The following is an 18,107-nucleotide window of genomic DNA, read 5'->3' as shown; positions in this document are numbered from 1 at the left end:
ATCATCCACATAACAATGAAAGTTTATGGAGTGTTTCCTAATAATATTGCCTAAAGGAAGCATATATAAGGTGAATAGAATCGGTCCAAGCACAGAACCTTGTGGAACTCCGTGACTAACTTTGGAGTGCACAGAGGACTCACCCTTAACATGTACAAACTGAGATCGATCTGATTTTAACCAGCTTAGTGCGGTTCCTTTAATGCCAATTAAATGTTCCAGCCTCTGTAATAGGATGTGATGGGCAATGGTGTCGAATGCAGCACTAAGATCTAACAAGACAAGTACAGAGACAAGTCCATTTTCCAATGCAATTAAAAAGTAATTTGTAATTTTCACCAGTGTTGTCTCTATGCTATGATGCACTCGAAATCCTGAACTAATTTTGTATCTAATCTCATCTAATCTATTTTTCTGCAGAAAAAAATCAAAACTATAAACAGTAAAGGGGGAGCAGCTAACAGATAGCTGTTTTTGAGTACATTTGGCTACAGTGTCAAAAAGAAATCTAGGACGGTGTTTGTTGTTAATGATTAAGCAAGAAAAATAGGCTGCTTTGGCAGCAGACAGAGCACACTTGTAATTCAATACACTCTCACTCACCATTTACATTCCAATCTCCTGCAGGCCTGCTTTAGAGCGTGTATTTCATCTGTAAAACAGGGTGTAGACCTCTTTGACCGTCTTGTTTTTGTTGAAAGAGGTGCAACTGAATCCAGGAGACTAGAAAGGGCTGTGCTTAAGTCACTTGTACAATTTTCAGCAGGCTCTGTTGCTGTCGAGGAAGGAGCCAGAAAGTTCATAAAGTGCAATTAAAGTTCCATGTACAGTAGGTAGACAGATGAGTGTTGGCTGTTGGTGCACATCTTCTGTGGATTCAATTCCCCAATGTGTTTCTAGTTGGACTGTATTTACAATATGTATTTACTTATTACATGGGGGTGAGAGGGCCTGTCATCGCTGCTTGCAGCATTATTAGCTTTATTTTTTCATTTTAATTGGTGACTGTCACTCCAAACACGGGCTATAACTGACGGTATGTTCACATTACGAGCTACAAAGCAGCCAGCTACATTGTCGCTGTTGCTCAAGCGCTCGGTGACGTAGTTAAGTTTTTCTTCCATTTTTTAAGACTGAACAGAACAGGAATTGTGGGGAGAGAGAAGGGGACCGGAAATGGTGAAACAATAACATGATTGACGCTTTATATCACTGGAGCGCTGCTCAACATTTATTTGTAGCGCATCACGCAGCAACAAGTGTCAGTTTGTAACTTCATGTCACCAGCTTCCATTGAAAATGACTTGTAGCCTGTTGCTTTGTCACCGGTAGTCTGAACACAGCATGAGGAGAAACTTTGGGACTGGGAGTTGTATCCAGTGCATCCTTAAAGTATTCACTACGTTTCACTTTTTCCACATTTTGTTATATCGTAGAAAACGTTTCAGTCGTAGTCATCTGGACACTGTTTTCAGAATCAAGACATTTTGGCTCCCATCCGGAAGTCATTCTCAATTGTGAAAATGGTCTGAGAACTCAGAAATTTAAGCTACTCTGTGTTACTTAAGCCCTGCTCTCAGGAAGGAGTCTTCCTGAGTGTCTGAAGTTTACCCTGCCTAGTTTCACCTGAAACTGAACTTCTTTTGTTTCCATGATGGCCCAGTAATCAGGCCTATTGTTTTCTGGCTGCACCTCCCTCATCACTGTTAAATACCTGATTAGCATATGATTGGCTTGACCATGGTGTTAATACACTGTGGTAAACGGTAATCTCAGACCACCATTTCTGTTTAAAAAGAGGTTTTCTTTTTTCACAAAAATGGCTTCTTTGACTCCCAGTTCCTGTCACTGAAAAACATCCCACAGCATGCTGCTACCACCACCATGCTTCACTGTAGGGATGGTATTGGCCAGCTGATGAGCGTTGCCTGGTTTCCTCTAGACATGACGCTTGCCATTCAGGCCAAAGAGTTCAGTCTTTGTTTCATCAGACCAGAGAATTTTGTTTGTCATGGTCTGAGAGTCCTTCAGGTGCCTTTTGGCAAACTCCAGGCGGGCTGTCATGTGTCTTTTGCTGAGGAGTGGCTTCCGTCTGGCCACTCCACCATACAGGCCTGATTGGTGGAGTGCTGCAGAGATGGTTGTTCTTCTAGAAGGTTCTCCTCCCTCCACAGAGAAACGCTGGAGCTCTGTCAGAGTGACCATCGAGTTCTTGGTCACCTCCCTGACTAAGGCCCTTCTCCCCCGATCGCTCAGTTTGGCCAGGCGGCCAGATCTAGGAACAGTCCTGATGGTTCCAAACTTCTTCCATTTACAGATGATGGAGGCCACTGTGCTCATTGGGACCTTCAATGCTGCAGATTTTCTTCTGTACCCTTCTCCATATCTGTGCCTTGATACATTCCTGTCTTGGAGGTCTACAGATAATTCCTTGGACATCATGTCTTGGTTTGTGCTCTTACATGCACTGTTAACTGTGGGACCTTATATAGACCAGTGTGTGCCTTTCCAAATCATGTCCAATCAACTGAATTTACCACAGGTGGACTCCACTCAAGTTGTAGAAACATCTCAAGTATGATCAGTAGAAACAGGATGCACCTGAGCTCAGTTTTGAGTGTCATGGCAAAGGCTGTGAATAATTATGTGATTTTTTTTCATTTTTTATTTTTAATACATTTGCAAACATTTCAAACAAACGTCTTTCACGTTGTCATTATGGGGTATAGTTTGTAGAATTTTGAGGAAAATAATGAATTTAATCCATTTTGGAATAAGGCTGTAACATAACAAAATGTGGAAAAAGTGAAGCCCTGTGAATACTTTCCAGATGCACTGTAGCTGCAATTGCAGTATGACATTATTTCACCCACAGTCACTTCAGTGTACTGTAGAATTTAAAATTAATGACTCAAGTTTATATTCTGCATGTCAATTTATTTGGCTCACGATTAAACCGTTTAAAATGTAAATGTAAAACATTTTGTTCCTGCTTTTTTTTTTGTCTAATTGAACATATTGTGCCCTGTGTTGAATTGGGTGCATATCAGAAAATCCACTACCTCCTATGAATTTCATAGATAGAGAGAGAGAATATACATGTATGACTATATTGCACATAAATACACGTACAAACTATTCACTCCCATGTACTTTTTCATTCTTAATTTTTGAATTTAGTGAATCACAGCAGATGCAATAAGGATTTTGACACTGATTAATGAAAAAAATACATTTCAAATTGAAAACAAATCTAATCACATCTATCTACATCAATTGCAAATTCAAAATATTTGATATCATAAATACTCACTTCTTTCAAGTGCGTAACTTCCCCCATTCTTCTTTGCAAAACAGCTCAAACTGTGCTGTTGAAATGGAGCTGGGGCATCATCTGTTTGCTTATTTGCTGTTTGTAAAACTGAGTGCTGTGATTCTCACGTCCCTCTGGAGATATCTGTCCATGCAGATAGCTTTGGTTTTATTTTTCCAGATTTTGAGATAAAAATCTCTGAGGTTTCTGCCTCTGACCAATACAATGGAGGTAAATTAAATTTAGTTTGTGCTGCCCATAGCATTGAAAAATGACATTTAATCCAACAGGTACATATCTTTCTAGTTAAGTGTCCCTTTTACTCTGGATAATCCACAGACCACACCGTCACAGACCCCACAGTGTAGAAACAGTTTTCACAGGAACTGTTTCTACACTAGAGACTACTTCTAATCGAATGATTGTCTGCATGGCTAGACCTCACTAGGGGTGAGAAAATATGCTTTTTGTAATGTGGGTTTTGGGTTTAATTAACCTTACTGAGTGTTCTTCTAATTGACATTTTTGAGTGAAAATATGTCAGAATAGTTTGGAATGTTTAGTTTTGCTTTGTTATAATTCTTTAATCTACAGTGAAATTTACCAAACCAGCTGCTGGACCCTCCGGACACAAGTGTATATATACTTTAAATGACTTGTCACATCTTAATGATATGAACTTGTGTCACAGTAACAGGCGAATATGCAAGCACTTATCTTGTGTTTTATATTTATAATTAAATTAATGGTCAATTTGTACAGACTTGTTTTTATAAATTCTACTTACATCCACTGTGATTCCATGTGTTACACAAAAGCAGAATTCAAAAACAGGAAAAGTCTGCTGTGGTGGGAACCACATCACATCATATAGCAGTGTGGCTTCTTTCAGTGTGGAATTATTCTCAGCAGAGTTTAGCCTAGTTGATTTGTTTTCCACAATGAAATTAATGTATCCAACTGGTAAATAAGAAAACACACACACACACAACTGCACAAAGACTGGAGTCTATGACCTCATAAAATCAATCAATTGGCATGAGCTAAACCTGAGTCCTCACATGGGACAAAGAAGTTGTGTTCAAATGCTTCAAATAAAAATTAAGATCAATTGTATGATTAGGCACTTCCAAGCTCTTGGTTTATTTTCTAGGGTCAAAGAAAGTACACAGACTAGAGGTCCCTTCATTTAGATAACATATATAATCTCTCATATTCACTCCACAATTCAAGGTGATTTTCTGACGAAGAAACCTCTTGGTCACCTCTTCTCTTCTCCCACAATCACTGACTAGTCAATCCCAGCCCTTTGCTACATACAATATCAGAAGGAGGCTATCTGTTATAAAGCAATGTCTTTCACAAGATCCATGTGGTTGAGTAGCAAACGGTTGTTAAAACAGAGAACATTTAAATAAATGCGAAAATAAAATTCATAAAATTGAGGCAATATAAAATTAAGAGCAATGAATGGTTCGTGGTGAAAAGGCTTTGTTGAATGTTTTAGAGCACAATGTCCATTATTTTCAAAGACAGTGCAGCTAAACCATGATAGATTTTGGCAAGCTGACAAATTGCAATTGCAATTGTGACAAAGTGACCTTTGAATTTATGCCTCATACAAATACACAGTAAGTATATGCATAAACTTCTGGAATGTGAGCCCATCTTTTGATTCTTCTGATTAGACTTTGGTGAGCGTGTTAGATAATCCATTAGATTTTTTACAAGTTTAGTAAATAAAATGTGAATGCTCTCAAAATAAATACAAGTAATTGCAAAGTAAGACTGTCTGCACATTAAAGCATCACTGACAGTTTAGGAAATGCAGTTGTTTGGCATGAAGCCCACCCTCACATGAGAGGATCAATATCTATTTCAGATATGTGCATCCAATACAGTGATAGGTCTGGAATATGTCATATCATATCAAATATATTCATGTAAATTACTTCTTTTCCATGTTCGAGTGAGCTATGGTAGCAGTTTGTCTGATCCAGTCTGTCTTAAAGCAACTTGACATGTTATGGACCTCACCCTGTACTGAAGAAGACTGGGAATTCAAATTCATCTTCACATAAGCATATTTCATATTTGTCTTGAGTGAATGATTTGAAGGGGTTTTATTGTTTCTAAATAAAGTCCAGGTAGCATACACAAACTCAAAAGCTGAGGAGATCATCATGAATGCATTTATCCTGCATTATGCCCCATGGATTACTTCATTTTTGATAAAAATTTAAATTCACTATTAAGAAAAACTATGTTTATTTGAATTTTGCTAACAAAGGTAGCTGGCATTGATTGGGCCTGCTTTAGTTCCTGACACTACAATATTTCAGTTTGATCCTCAACAGCCACTCCAGCAAAGAGGGGGTTTACCCCAGTCAGTACAGCAAATCAAATTTAACACATTTTTAGAGCCATTTGTTTTATCAAGGAGATACAAGCAAAAATCATGACATTGGACCCAGACTAAGATAAGTTTTGTTTACCATTCAGATATTACAGACTGGAATCCTGAATGTAACCTGGCTTATATTAGACATGCACCATTTTGACAGTGCACCTAGATGAGATATAATCCCAGAGTCCTCCACCAAAATTCATGTTTCATTACAAACAAAAAACTACTGGCCAGAGGATATTTAAAAAACAGTATTGACCTGTTTTCACTTATTTGTCAGAAAGGTTCATTAATATTTAGTATATTTATTTTTCCTTTTATTTCAGCCCCATCAATTCTACACGTGTTTGCAGAATTTAGGAATTTGTGTACTATTCCAGCACTAGTTTTACACAATGCCCTAAACAAGTCTTTCTAATGATGTTCATCATGTTTTAGCTTTTCACTTTAAAAGTTTTTCCAAAATATTCAATGTGGCTGAGGATTACATAACTGATAGGGAAAGTCATACAAGTCAGCACTCCATCTTCCCAGAACTGTATATATCTTCCATGCATGTCTAGGCTTATTGTCCTGCTGACATATGAATGATCTTCCACACAACTTTAGGCCAGAAAGGATAGAATGTCATGCGGCACGGTGGCTCAGTGATTAGCGCTGTAGCCTCACAGCAAGAGAATCTTCAGTTTGAATCCAGTAGGCAGCTGGGGCTTTTCTTGAGTTTCTCCAAGTGCCTGTGTGGGTCCCCCCCCACCCCCCATAGTCCAAAGACATACACGTCAGGTGAACTGGAAATTGTAAATTTCCTGCAGGTGAATGGTTGTCTGTCTCTATGTGTCAGCCCTGTAATATACAGGGTCCAGGGTGTACCCCTCCCCCTGGCCAGTGTGAGCTGGGAGAGTCTCCAGCCCCCTGCATCCCTGCACACGATAAAAAGGGAATATATAATAGAGGAATGGGGTGGGTTAAGAGGCATCAACTGAGTGAAAATTTGGAAATTAGTTCTTAATGTTGGCAGCACTCAGTACTAGGTAGTGGACTCAGATATGACCACATAACTTCTAGTACTAGATATGAAAGTCAAAGAAGGCTGTGACACCAATACATCATATCCATACACTTCAACCACATTTGGTAGAAGATCCATTTACATTTATCCATTTAAAGACTTGTCAGGATCATCAGCTAACCTTTCATTCCTACAGAGCATCACTGCCCTGTACATGGATTTGTACATGTACATCATGGTTATTGTATTCTCAGGTGTGTCAGGATGGTACCTTGAGTAACCTGTGCCATAAATGATGTACCTCGAAGAAACATTTTCAAAAGATATACCCAGCAGAAAAGAAAGAGGATATGAATTGACATCCTAATTGCGGCCTCACCTATATCATCACCAACCACTTCATTTGAAGTTCAATGAGAGTTATCATTTTTAGCAAAAGTGAAATGACACATGGGGGGGAAACAGAGCCATGAAGAATCAACACTTATCTGGAAGGAAAAGAAAATGAGGGACAAGAAAAGAGGGCAGCCCATTCCAAAAGTCCAGGCAGGGGTAAACTGTAATTCAGTCTCCATGTTGGGGTCAGTACTCTGATTCCTACCCCAATGTACAATGCCACTTGAACGCCATAACTGCTTTCTGTCCTCTATGTGGTAGGCTCATTTGGTGAAAGCGGCCACCACAGCCCATAACAGCTCGTTGGTGTTGGCCTTCATGCTCTCCCCCTCAGGCTCCAGTTCCAGCAGCTGCCGCACTCTCTTCATGGCCAGGTCGTACTGGTCGTCTAGCAGCGGGGCAAAGGCATTTTCCAGGACATCGGAGGAATGGGCTAAGAAAATGAGCGCAAGCAGCCGCTTGTCCATTCGATGGGGGTCATTCACCCACTTGTCAAGTACGGCCTCCTGGACCTTCTTGATGAGGCGCTGCTTGATGTTGTTGTTGGTCAGAGGATGTGTGGTCATATCGAAAAGCAGGAAGTTCTGCTTCTCAGTAGTGAGGACACCTTTTTCCACTAAGTTTTTGGCCAGCCGTTCACGGACATTCCGCAGTTGATAATGAAGCTTCAGGGGGTTCCATGTCTCTCCTAAAGATGAGTCGATAAAACAAGACAGTTAATGCCGTCACAAAGAAGGGACGTGCTCATCTCCATCTATAACAAGGTTCTGGGACTGGGGTTGGAAAGGGTCTGTAAATCTTTCGAAGGAAAGTTAAGCTCTGGAATTTGGAACAATTTCAAAACAAAAGTCATAACATTTAATAGTGAACTTCTTTGGGGGGAAACACACTTAAGAAAGCAATACTAGGTCTTATAGCATGTTTGGGCAATGTACACAGTTTATAACTTGTTAACACCTTCTGCTAGTTTTTGCTAGCTAGCTGTTACCGTGTGGAATGTATCTTGATTGAGCATGCTAATTGAGGAGTTTTAATTCATCTGTTCTCATCCATTCTGTTTTGTAAAACTTTTAATAAATTAGTTGTTCTAAGTTTGCACACAGCCCACATTGTCGGCTCTAATTTTCAAAGTACCTTTCCTGATTAGATAACTTGCTAGCTAGCAAACTCAACTCATGGCACATTTCACATTGTATGTATTTAACAAATTCATGGATTTTTGTCTTCAAAGAAGAGGGGTCATAGGGATTTTTTGTTGTTCAATGAAAGTTAAATACAATGTTAAATGAGTAAACTCATTTAATTAAAGTTCAACACAACTAAATTGTTGATTGTTTCATTTCTACTAGATGGGTTTACAATTATGTCTGCTTAAGATATGGTAAAAGGTTTGTTATTATGATGCATATGACATGGTAAATACAGCCTGAGCAAATAACCCCTATACTTCCATTTTATTCCCGTTAATTCCAACAAATTCCCATGGAAAGTTTCCACCTTGAATATTCCCGGAATTTTGCAACCATAACTGACAAAGACAATAGAAAGAACAGAGTCAGTAGCAGTAACTCAGACACTGCACACATTACAGTTGAAGGCCTGGACTAACATGTTGTGCACTATAGAGGTTATCCATTGGTGTCACTTTTTTTATCTGACATCACACCTTTCATCCCCACCGAGTGGCATCATTGCGTTTTTGGAGGACTAGGACTCCTAAATTCCTGGTATTATTTGGTCCAAAGGGCTTTATTGTTGTTGCCACAAGTTGAGTATCGCCACAAAGTCTGAAAGCAGATTCCTATTTTAATGCAGGGGGTGTCAACCTAATCAAAAACCAGTTATCCAAATGTATATTGACATCAGCTTCTGTTTGACAGGTGGTTTGTGGATGAGATTTAAAACAAAACTTTCTACTTTTAATTTCATAATTCATACAAATAGCACTCATAGCTCATCTATGCTATAATTGTAGACATACACTTGTAAACAGTCTGCATTTTCAAACCCCATGCAGGGCTCAACAGTAACGGTAGCCAGGTTGCCACTGGCAACCATTCTGAGAAATTGGCAACCAATTCTTGGCCTTTGGTTGCCATCAGTGGCAAGTAGGGATGGGAATCGAGAACCAGTTCCAGTTCAGAACCGGTGTGAAATTGTCCAATCCATCACGATCGTATGCCTCGGAGCTTATGTAACTTGTTAAGTTACATAATGCTGAAATTCAACCGTGGTGTTCTGTTGAGAGATGCAGTGCCTTAAACCTAACGGTGAGTAAGAAAAGTATAAATAATGTGTAATTTGTTAAGCTATGAGTAAAGGAAAAGTCTGCTAGCCCACGTTCTTAAAGAAGAGCCACTGTCTTTAAGCGGACCAGTCCGCCACTGACCCGGACGGACCGGTGACAATCAACTTGCCCTGCATAAACTTGTACTGGCCCCGGGCCAGCAGTTATGTCAGTCTCTGGCCCACTTCTAAATCCCCTCTGATACGCATCTTCGTTATAACGTTACATTGTTAGCTCCTCAGGGATTGAAGCTGTTATTTTTCTAATTTTGACAATCTAACCGGTGACAACACAGTTAAGGTTTTAAGGACTATAACTTGTTGGTACTTGTTGTTTATTTTGTTTAAATATGCAGAACTGTAATTTTATGGATTATTGTTATTCGGATGATTAAGATAAGATTGCTAATTTGTGCTATTGTCAGTGTCAGTTTTTTCCACACTTACTGGCAGCTATATCACATGATACCAATGTCGTTATACTATTGGCTCACAAGCCTTGTTGGAAGCAGGAACTAAACATCAGACATCTCACACAGAGATTAACAAAGCATTCATTTTAGCATTGATTAATTCATAATTATAATATTTTTGTGCTACTTTTATTCTGCACCTTTCTAAAAGCTCTGTGGATGTTTGTGTGCGTTTTTTTTTTTTTAAATATTCATCTACATAAAAATGTTATCAATATAACCTTTAAGTTGGGTACAAACAGAATGAGGCAGCATGGATCCATTTTGTTTATAGATCTGTTTACATATATATACCATCGGCTGTGGGCCGATGAAGCAGCTGAACTCACCACTGAGCAGTTCAATCCAGCTCTGCACAGTCTCCGGTGGTTGGGTGTCTTTGATGTGTTTTAGGGCTTCATCCAGGAGCACGTCACCTGTTGGAGCATCTGACTTACAAATCACCTGCAAATTTCATTCAGAATGATGACAGCCCGTTACAAGGTGTATTTATCAGAGGACAGTCGCTGAAATAGTCGCCTTATATTTTAATTCAATCAACTCTCACTGACTGATGTTCATTGTCACATCAGACACTGAAACTGCAGACAGCTAATTTGTATATCGTGTGCTTTGCAGTTCACTCACTCAATTATGACTAACTGTAAATTAACTTTCATTATTGATTAATTTGTCAATTACTTTTTATGATTTAATTGTTTGGTCTATAAAGCATGAGAAAATAGTTTAAGAAAAAAGAAAAAGCAGTTTCCCAGAGCCCCAGGCTGGCATCTTTCAATGTTTTGTTTTGTCCAACCCACTGTCCAAAACCCAGATATTCAATTTACAATGACATGAAACAGAGAAAAGCAGAAAATCCTCATGTTGCAGATGCTGCAACCAGAGAATGCAGGGCCTTTTTTGCTTGATCAAAATTCAAAACCTGTTGTCGATTAATTTTCTGTTGATGTGTGGACATTATGAAAATAAATGGAAAACTACTTTGCCCCAAAGCAAATTCCCTCATTCACTTTCACTCTGCACTTCACTTTTATGTAGCCCATAATGATGAATATGGAACAGTTAAGAGTTTAGGTGTGTAGAGGTTGTTGTTATGAGTTTCTTGGAGTTGGTCCAAAAGTTTGCCTTTTGCAAATAACTGTACAGGTTAATGCTACATGCTCATGCCCCAACCAACATCGATTAATTACCGTTTTATCCCCCCACCAACACGTGTCTGCCTACTTTGCCTCCTGTTTTGTTTTGTCTATGCTGGTGTTTTGCCATGTTTCGCTGTTTTTATCTGTATGAGCCTGGTTCTTTTTACGCACTGTAAGGCGACCTTGGGTGTCTTAAAAGGCGCCCACAAATAAAATGTATTATTATTATAATAACAACATCATCAGTTAAGGAGGTGGCAAAAAAAACCAACAACAAAAAAAACACCACAAGCGTGAGAAAAGCAACAATAATTTAACTACTCCGAACTATTTATGTAGTAAAAGCACAAACACGTGTCCTACCTTTCTGGTCAGCAGACCTTTCCTCCTCATGCCACAGGCCTCCAGCTGAAGGCGTCCTCGCAGGGCCAGTTCAATCAGCATGCACCCTCGCAGACCTGATGAAATGCAGTCATTCCAGAACGAGGTGTAGCCCTACATCATGGAAACACATCAGAATCCTGGTTTGTCAAAAAGTTACCATGCAATTGCAACAGTCCAGTATATACTAACAAGTGGGCTCACTGGGACCAGACTGGCTATCAGGATTACCAGGAGAATTCCTGATGGTCTAGCTGATTGGCCCAGTGAGTAAGGCCAGAGTAAACATGCAAAATTAAAACAGGTAAATCAAAAACAACACTTGTGGCACCAAATCTGTACTCACTGGCCCAAACATTACAGCTGGCATTACATTCTGACAACATCGCCTTTGTATGCGTGTGTGTTCCTTCAGGCGTCTGTCTACAGACTGAATATAAAATGGAGACACACTACTTCAAGTCAGAAGGCAAGTCATGGCCATTAGCAAATGGCTTAAAAGCTGAACTCCGAAACAGACATTGCCTCATCCTTGATACTGACAAACTGCCAATTAGTGTTATATGACAATAGTTAGTAGACTTGGGCAGTATCTATTTTTTCATTTCTTCTTGCCGTTTCACCGGGGTATACGGTATAGGATGGTATTTGTGTTTAAAAAAATTTACAAACAAAAAAACAGTAAAAAGCTGAGCTGCTGGTGATAGAAGTCATTGTAGCATGTATGACATTTCCTAGCCTACAATGAAATTAGCCTACTTAGTAGGGCTGTACCCAATGTCATTTTTTTGCATTCAAAGCTTCTATTGAGATTTTCGAATGAAGTTTTAAATGGCTGTTTGACCACAGCGAAAATGTTGTTTTTGAAAGAAAAGTGAATATTATAAAGAGTTCGGTCTAGACCTGCTCTGTAGGAAAAGTGCAATGAGATAACTTCTGTTATGAATTGGCGCTGTATAAATAAAATTGAATTGAAAGGCTGAATGCAAACAAATATGGACTGAAGCAGAATATTTTGTTAGATAAAAACGGAATTTTGGAAATGATTACATCTATCTTTTTTCAATCAATTTTGATTGGAGTTATTGGAAATGTTTGGATCACATGAGTCGGAAACAATCCTACGCAGCCACTAGGGTTGGGCGATTGGACGAATATATCGGCTAATTTAATGGTCTGCCTCTGAACAACAAGTGAGAGCCACTGCTCAGCGACAGAATCTAGTTCAGCGAGCTAACCCAGTAGCACAAAGAGGGCAGCAAGGGCACAGAGAGGCAGCAGGGTAAAAGAGCAAACAGAGCCAGAATATTTTCACATCTAACTCTGTGAATTAAGAGTTTATTTCAACCAAACCAGAGTTGGTGATTGTTTGAACAGTGGAAAGACTAACAAAGACGGTTTTGGTGAGTTTTGTTTCTGTCCAGTCTGAATGAAGTGTGTTTTACTATGAGACACGATGGCATCATTCATCGGCACAACCCTAGTGGGGCTGTTTATCAGCGGCAGGGACTGGGGGACTGGTCAGGGTTTAGGGAAAGCTGAACGGAGTAAAGTACAGAGATCTCCTTAATGAAAGCCTGGTCCAGAGCTCAGGACCACAGTCTGGGCCGAAGGTTGACCTTCCAACAGGACAGTGGCCCTAAGCACACAGCCAAAAACCACAGGAGTGACTTAGGGACAACTCTGTTAATGTCCTTGAGTGGTCCAGCCAGAGCCCGGACTTGAGCCCAATCGAACATCTCTGGAGAGACCATTTTCAAATGGCCGTCCATCCACAGTACCCACCCAACCTGACAGAACTCAAGAAGCTCTGCAGAGAAGAATGGCAGAAAATCCCCACATCCAGGTGTGCAAAGCTTATCGCATTAAACCCAAGAAGACCCGAGGCTATAATCACTGGCAAAGCTGCTTCAGTCAGGTACTGAGTTAAGGGTCTAATGTCTTGTGTCAATGTGATGCCTCAGTTTCCCTTTTTAATACATTTGCAAACATTTCTAAAATCCTGTTTTCGATTTGTCATTATGGGGTATTGAGTGTAGATTGACGAGGGAAAAAAATGTATTTAAACGATTCCAGCATAAGGCTGTTAAATAAAATGTGAAGAGGTCGAGGGGCCTGGTTACTTTCTGAACACTGTATGTTGATAGGAAAGCAACCTAGAATGTAGCTAGCATTAATCTAATAAGTTTTGTGTTGATGCAGCAAACAAACATGCGCTCACCTCCAGCAGTGCTGTGCCTTGTGCAAGCTGTTTGTCAGTTTAGAAATGAAATACTTATTAAATGCAAGCCAAGCTAACTTAAAGGGATAGTTTGAGTATTTTGAAGTGAGGCTGTATGAGGTACTTAACCATAGTCAGTGTATTATCTACAGTAAAGCCAGCAGGGAAGCAGAGCAATGCACTGCTGTGGACAGGGGCAGCAAAAAAACTATTTAGCCACCTTTTAAAAAAAATTGAATTAAAAAAAATCTGTTTAAGTGTCTATATTAAGAATATTTTCACCGCTTTACCTTGCTGTCAGACAGCCCTTTTCTTTGGCACTAGCCATAGAACTCACATACTCCTATGCATAAGCCCAATTCCCCAATATTCTTAATATAGCATACACTTAAGGCTGGAGTGTGGAACTTTTTGTCTTTCTGGCAGTGGGAGTAATTACACAAACACTGTTGATGCGTGCTGATGACGTATGCCTACAGTGAGCTCGTGTTCAGAAATTTCCACAGTTCCAAGACAATAATCCATTTATTAGGTAGCCTACTCCAATATTTTACCAACCTGTCCAAGAGCAGTAACGTGACATCTGCGTCTGCCCTCAGTCCCGTCTCTCAGCGCTCTCCAACAAGGAAAAGCTAAAGCTGCACCAATGGTTATCTGTGTTTGTCCTCGCCGTCAGTTTCTTTTATCTGGAGCATCAGACACTTTTCTTGGACGCTTCTTAGGTTTTACTCCTAGCGTTAGATGCTACAGCCTACTCTCTAGAGAGAGTTGCATCATCTCCGTTCAATTTCAATTCAAGTGGCTTGGCATAACTGTATACAATACAACGTTGCCAAAGCATATTAACAAAAACTATACAATCATAATTAACAAAATAAACAATACTCAATAATAAACATTCTCTCCAATGGACCTTTTTTTTTTCCTTTCCCTTTTACAGCAATGGTGGATCGCGGAGCTCTCTACATGGCTCTGGGTTGCTCCCTGCTTCCGCTCTGGCAAGCCAGTCATTGCTGGTTGGCGTAAAACACATCATTACTGGTGCGCCAGCGCAGGAATGTCGCCACAGACACCAGATTTAAAGACTCTGGTATACTGCCACATACAGAGAGATTTACCTGGCAGTGATAGGCTTAATCAGCATTGTGTGAATTCGTTGGCAAGGGCTTGAATGTAAAGGATTTTTAATATTATATTATATATATATATATATATATATATATATATATATATATATATATATATATATATCTCTATCTCTGGCCCACGTACCCAGCAGCGCATTGCTCTGCTTCCCTGCCAGGACTATACCCTACCCAAACTATACCTTACGTTTACTGGTATAGATCAAACAATGTTTTATCACCTTACTGGGTCAATTTGTGGTGAAGGGGTGGATACTTCTTTGTGTAAAATGCAGAAATGCTGGTTAGCTTCAGGACTTCTCTCTGGAGTACTGTATCAGTGTTGATTGTAAGCTTGAAATGTGTCAGTCAAAATCTAATATAGAAGGATTAATTACAATATGTTGACATTGATCAAAACAATTCTTCCCCTGATTGGGAATTTGCAGTAAACTTGTCACATATTTGTTTTGAATTAAAATAGACCAGTCACCTGTTGAAACTTCCAGACATGTGTGTATATAACTTAAAATCACTTGTCACACCTTGGTTAGACACAGATGATCTCCACTCAAACATTGGTTTTCATCTGGGCTTTAAAAGTTGATTTATTTTTTTTAATCAATGTCTACAAATCCTAATTAACTCAACTTGGATTTGATGTGTTTAAAAAAAAGAAAAAAGACAGCAAACAGTACAGGGGGGTGCTAATACTAAATTGGCCCTGTACCTTGTACTTGTGAGCTACTGTAACTAAGAGTTTCCCTTCGGGGATCAATAAAGTATTTCTGATTCCTCTCTCTCAGTAGTCTACTGTTTAATCAGTTATAAGGTCACATTACAGAATGACCCTACAGCAGCAGATTAATAGTTCCACAATGCAACGTTAGTCAGCATTCCTGGAAACTTACATTTTATACAACTTGTATGCTGCTAAACTGCCATGTTGCTTGACTTACATTAGTGCTACTGTGCTGTATATTTACAGGAGTGTTTATTAATATGCACAGTCCCTGAGAAATAAATATTACCTATTTATATATATTACCTACAGATCATTAACCTATTTGTTTGAATATCAAGGACCTCTATTAGAAATCGTTTTCTGTGTACCTTAACCTGTTAACTCACTAGTGTAACGATAGTGCACTAGTCACAAGAAAAACTACCTGTCACAAGACAATATCTAATTCAATGACCACCACCGTTGATTGAACCTAAAAGATCGCTTCTCGACATAACCGGGTTTCGTCAAAAGACATTAACCAACTCGGTGTGCAGAGATGGGGCCCATTGTTGTTGTTAGCTATAGCTAGCGTTATAGCAAACAAGGATGCTAACGTTAACTAAAGCTATGTCGGTTGCCTTAATTTTAACAGCGTTAGAGACCAGGATTTATCTACCATTACCTCTCGATCCTTCAGTCCTAACAACAGCACTTCTTCCATCAAGGTGAGACGTGTTTCTTTGGAGTCTCCGGTATCGTCATCGTCCTGCTCGTCTCCCCGTCGGGGCTCATGGTCCTCCTGACCGGACGGGTAGTCTTTGTCAGCGGCGTTGCGCGAGGCTTCGGTCCGTCTCTGCACGAGGCCCGAACTCCGCAGAGTCAAGGAAGTCATGTCTGCTAGCAAGTTAGCTAAACAACGACAAAAACAACACGCCTCGGACTACACTGCCCGAGATGTTTGACCTAATTAGTTGTTGTCAACCATATATAGTAGTTACCGCGAGTGTTTTGCGAAATGACTACTGCGGCATGAGTACCCTCGTCATCTGGAGTACTGTTCCCCTTCCTTGTCTTCGACTGCAGCAATATAATGTCTATCTAATATGGCGCCGTGTGGCGAATGTGGTACCGAACTTATCCAGCAGGTAGTACTAGAGGCCGAGATAAAATGAATACCAGCAAACAGGTTCCAAGTAACTTTAAATTAGGTTATACTGAAGCCCTTTTATTCTGCATCGTGTTACCCAGTGCAGTCACACTTATGTGAACCTTTTCAATTCCTCTGTAATAGCTTGCCTAACCTTTTAGGATTTTAGAATTTAACAGATATAAAAGTTTAAAACATTAAAAATGAACTTAATTATCGTTATGTCGAAGATGTAGATCTATGTATTGTTTCAGTGAGCTGGTGACTCAAAAAATTGAGGACAGGAGGAAAACCAACCCACAGCGCCATGTTATTTTACACTGGTTGGATACTTTTCTGTACTTTAACATTAACATTAACCATACAAGCCTAATGCATAAAATATAGTATTTATCAAGGGTGTGAGATATAACAAGAAGCAGGCTAGTCTTCAACATCTGTGAAGGAAAGTGTGGTGACTGATGATGACCATTTGCTGGTTGAATCCAAGCTGGCCTGATTTCCAATTAGACAAACAAAGCTTACTTCCAATTCCAATATTTTATTCCCAACGATGCATTATCACAAGTACAGGTTCACCAGGGCATGTCTAAAGTAGTGTGTGGTTTCTATTTAGAGAAAAATATACATATAAGTAAACAGCTGGCAATTATCCTTATAGTATTATATTAAAGTGTAACTAAACCCCTAAATTTTGCTAGCTCCCTGCCTCCCAGCATATTTAAAAAATGCAGCAAAGTGGCTCAACCGCTGTAGGGGGCGTGGTCAGTGTGTGACGCGGGAGGTAAGGAGACACCGACCAGAGTGACAGACAGACAGACAGACTGACTGGCCACCGCAGCTACTGTCAGCCACTCCGTGTCCGCGCTGGAGCGTCCGTTGGGAGCTTTGACAGTCACTAGAAGCACATTCAAAGCCCTTTGTAAAAGTTTCTGTGTGGTACCTGTGTTGTAGCTGAGCTAACGTTAGTGGTTCTGAGAGGCTCTCCGGTGAGTGTGTGTCTGTGGGGGGAGTGTCAGTACGTAAGTTATCCGTGGCCCTCCTGTTTATAAAATTTATCAAGGGAAAGAATGCAGTCCAGTGGTGCTTCTACAGTCATTAAAAGGACAAGTGCGAACCATTGCGCCAAAATTGAAAAATACTAAGCAGAGGGTTGGCAAAAAATAGAGTAAGCTTTGCAGCTGGGAAAGCTACAGTGCCGAACCATTCTGGCCACTAGCTATCAAATACTAACAGTTAAGAGCTTGGCAACCGACGTCACTGCGCAGTGCATTCTGGGACGTAAACAAGAGGGCGCGCCATATTGTGAGGCCACAGCAGGCGAGAATTAAAATATGAATATATCTGTAAAAATATGTTGAAAAGTCAATTAAAAGAACGAAATGTACTATACAGAGACAAACTTCTACCGGACGCAAGAAAACGGTACCTTTAAAAGATGGCATTGATCGGAAATCTGGATCCGTATGAGGTGCTTGCAAGAG

At 39.9% G+C, this 18,107-nt stretch overlaps 1 protein-coding gene across 1 annotated transcript; it reads right to left on the bottom strand.

Moving 5' to 3' along the window:
• Window positions 1-4,427: 4,427 nt before the first annotated feature.
• On the bottom strand, window positions 4,428-16,603 carry golph3a (golgi phosphoprotein 3a). Its single transcript, XM_044196071.1, has 4 exons — window positions 16,159-16,603; window positions 11,387-11,518; window positions 10,214-10,328; window positions 4,428-7,813 (listed from the first exon to the last, which is right to left on the bottom strand). The coding sequence occupies exons 1-4, from the start codon at window positions 16,366-16,368 to the stop codon at window positions 7,389-7,391; spliced, it is 882 nt and encodes a 293-aa protein (XP_044052006.1). The 5' UTR covers window positions 16,369-16,603; the 3' UTR covers window positions 4,428-7,388.
• Window positions 16,604-18,107: the final 1,504 nt, after the last annotated feature.

The sequence above is a fragment of the Siniperca chuatsi genome, linkage group LG5 (assembly GCF_020085105.1).
Source record: "Siniperca chuatsi isolate FFG_IHB_CAS linkage group LG5, ASM2008510v1, whole genome shotgun sequence".
Taxonomy (NCBI): Eukaryota; Metazoa; Chordata; class Actinopteri; order Centrarchiformes; family Sinipercidae; genus Siniperca; species Siniperca chuatsi.
This window is presented reverse-complemented; position numbering and strand designations above follow the sequence as displayed.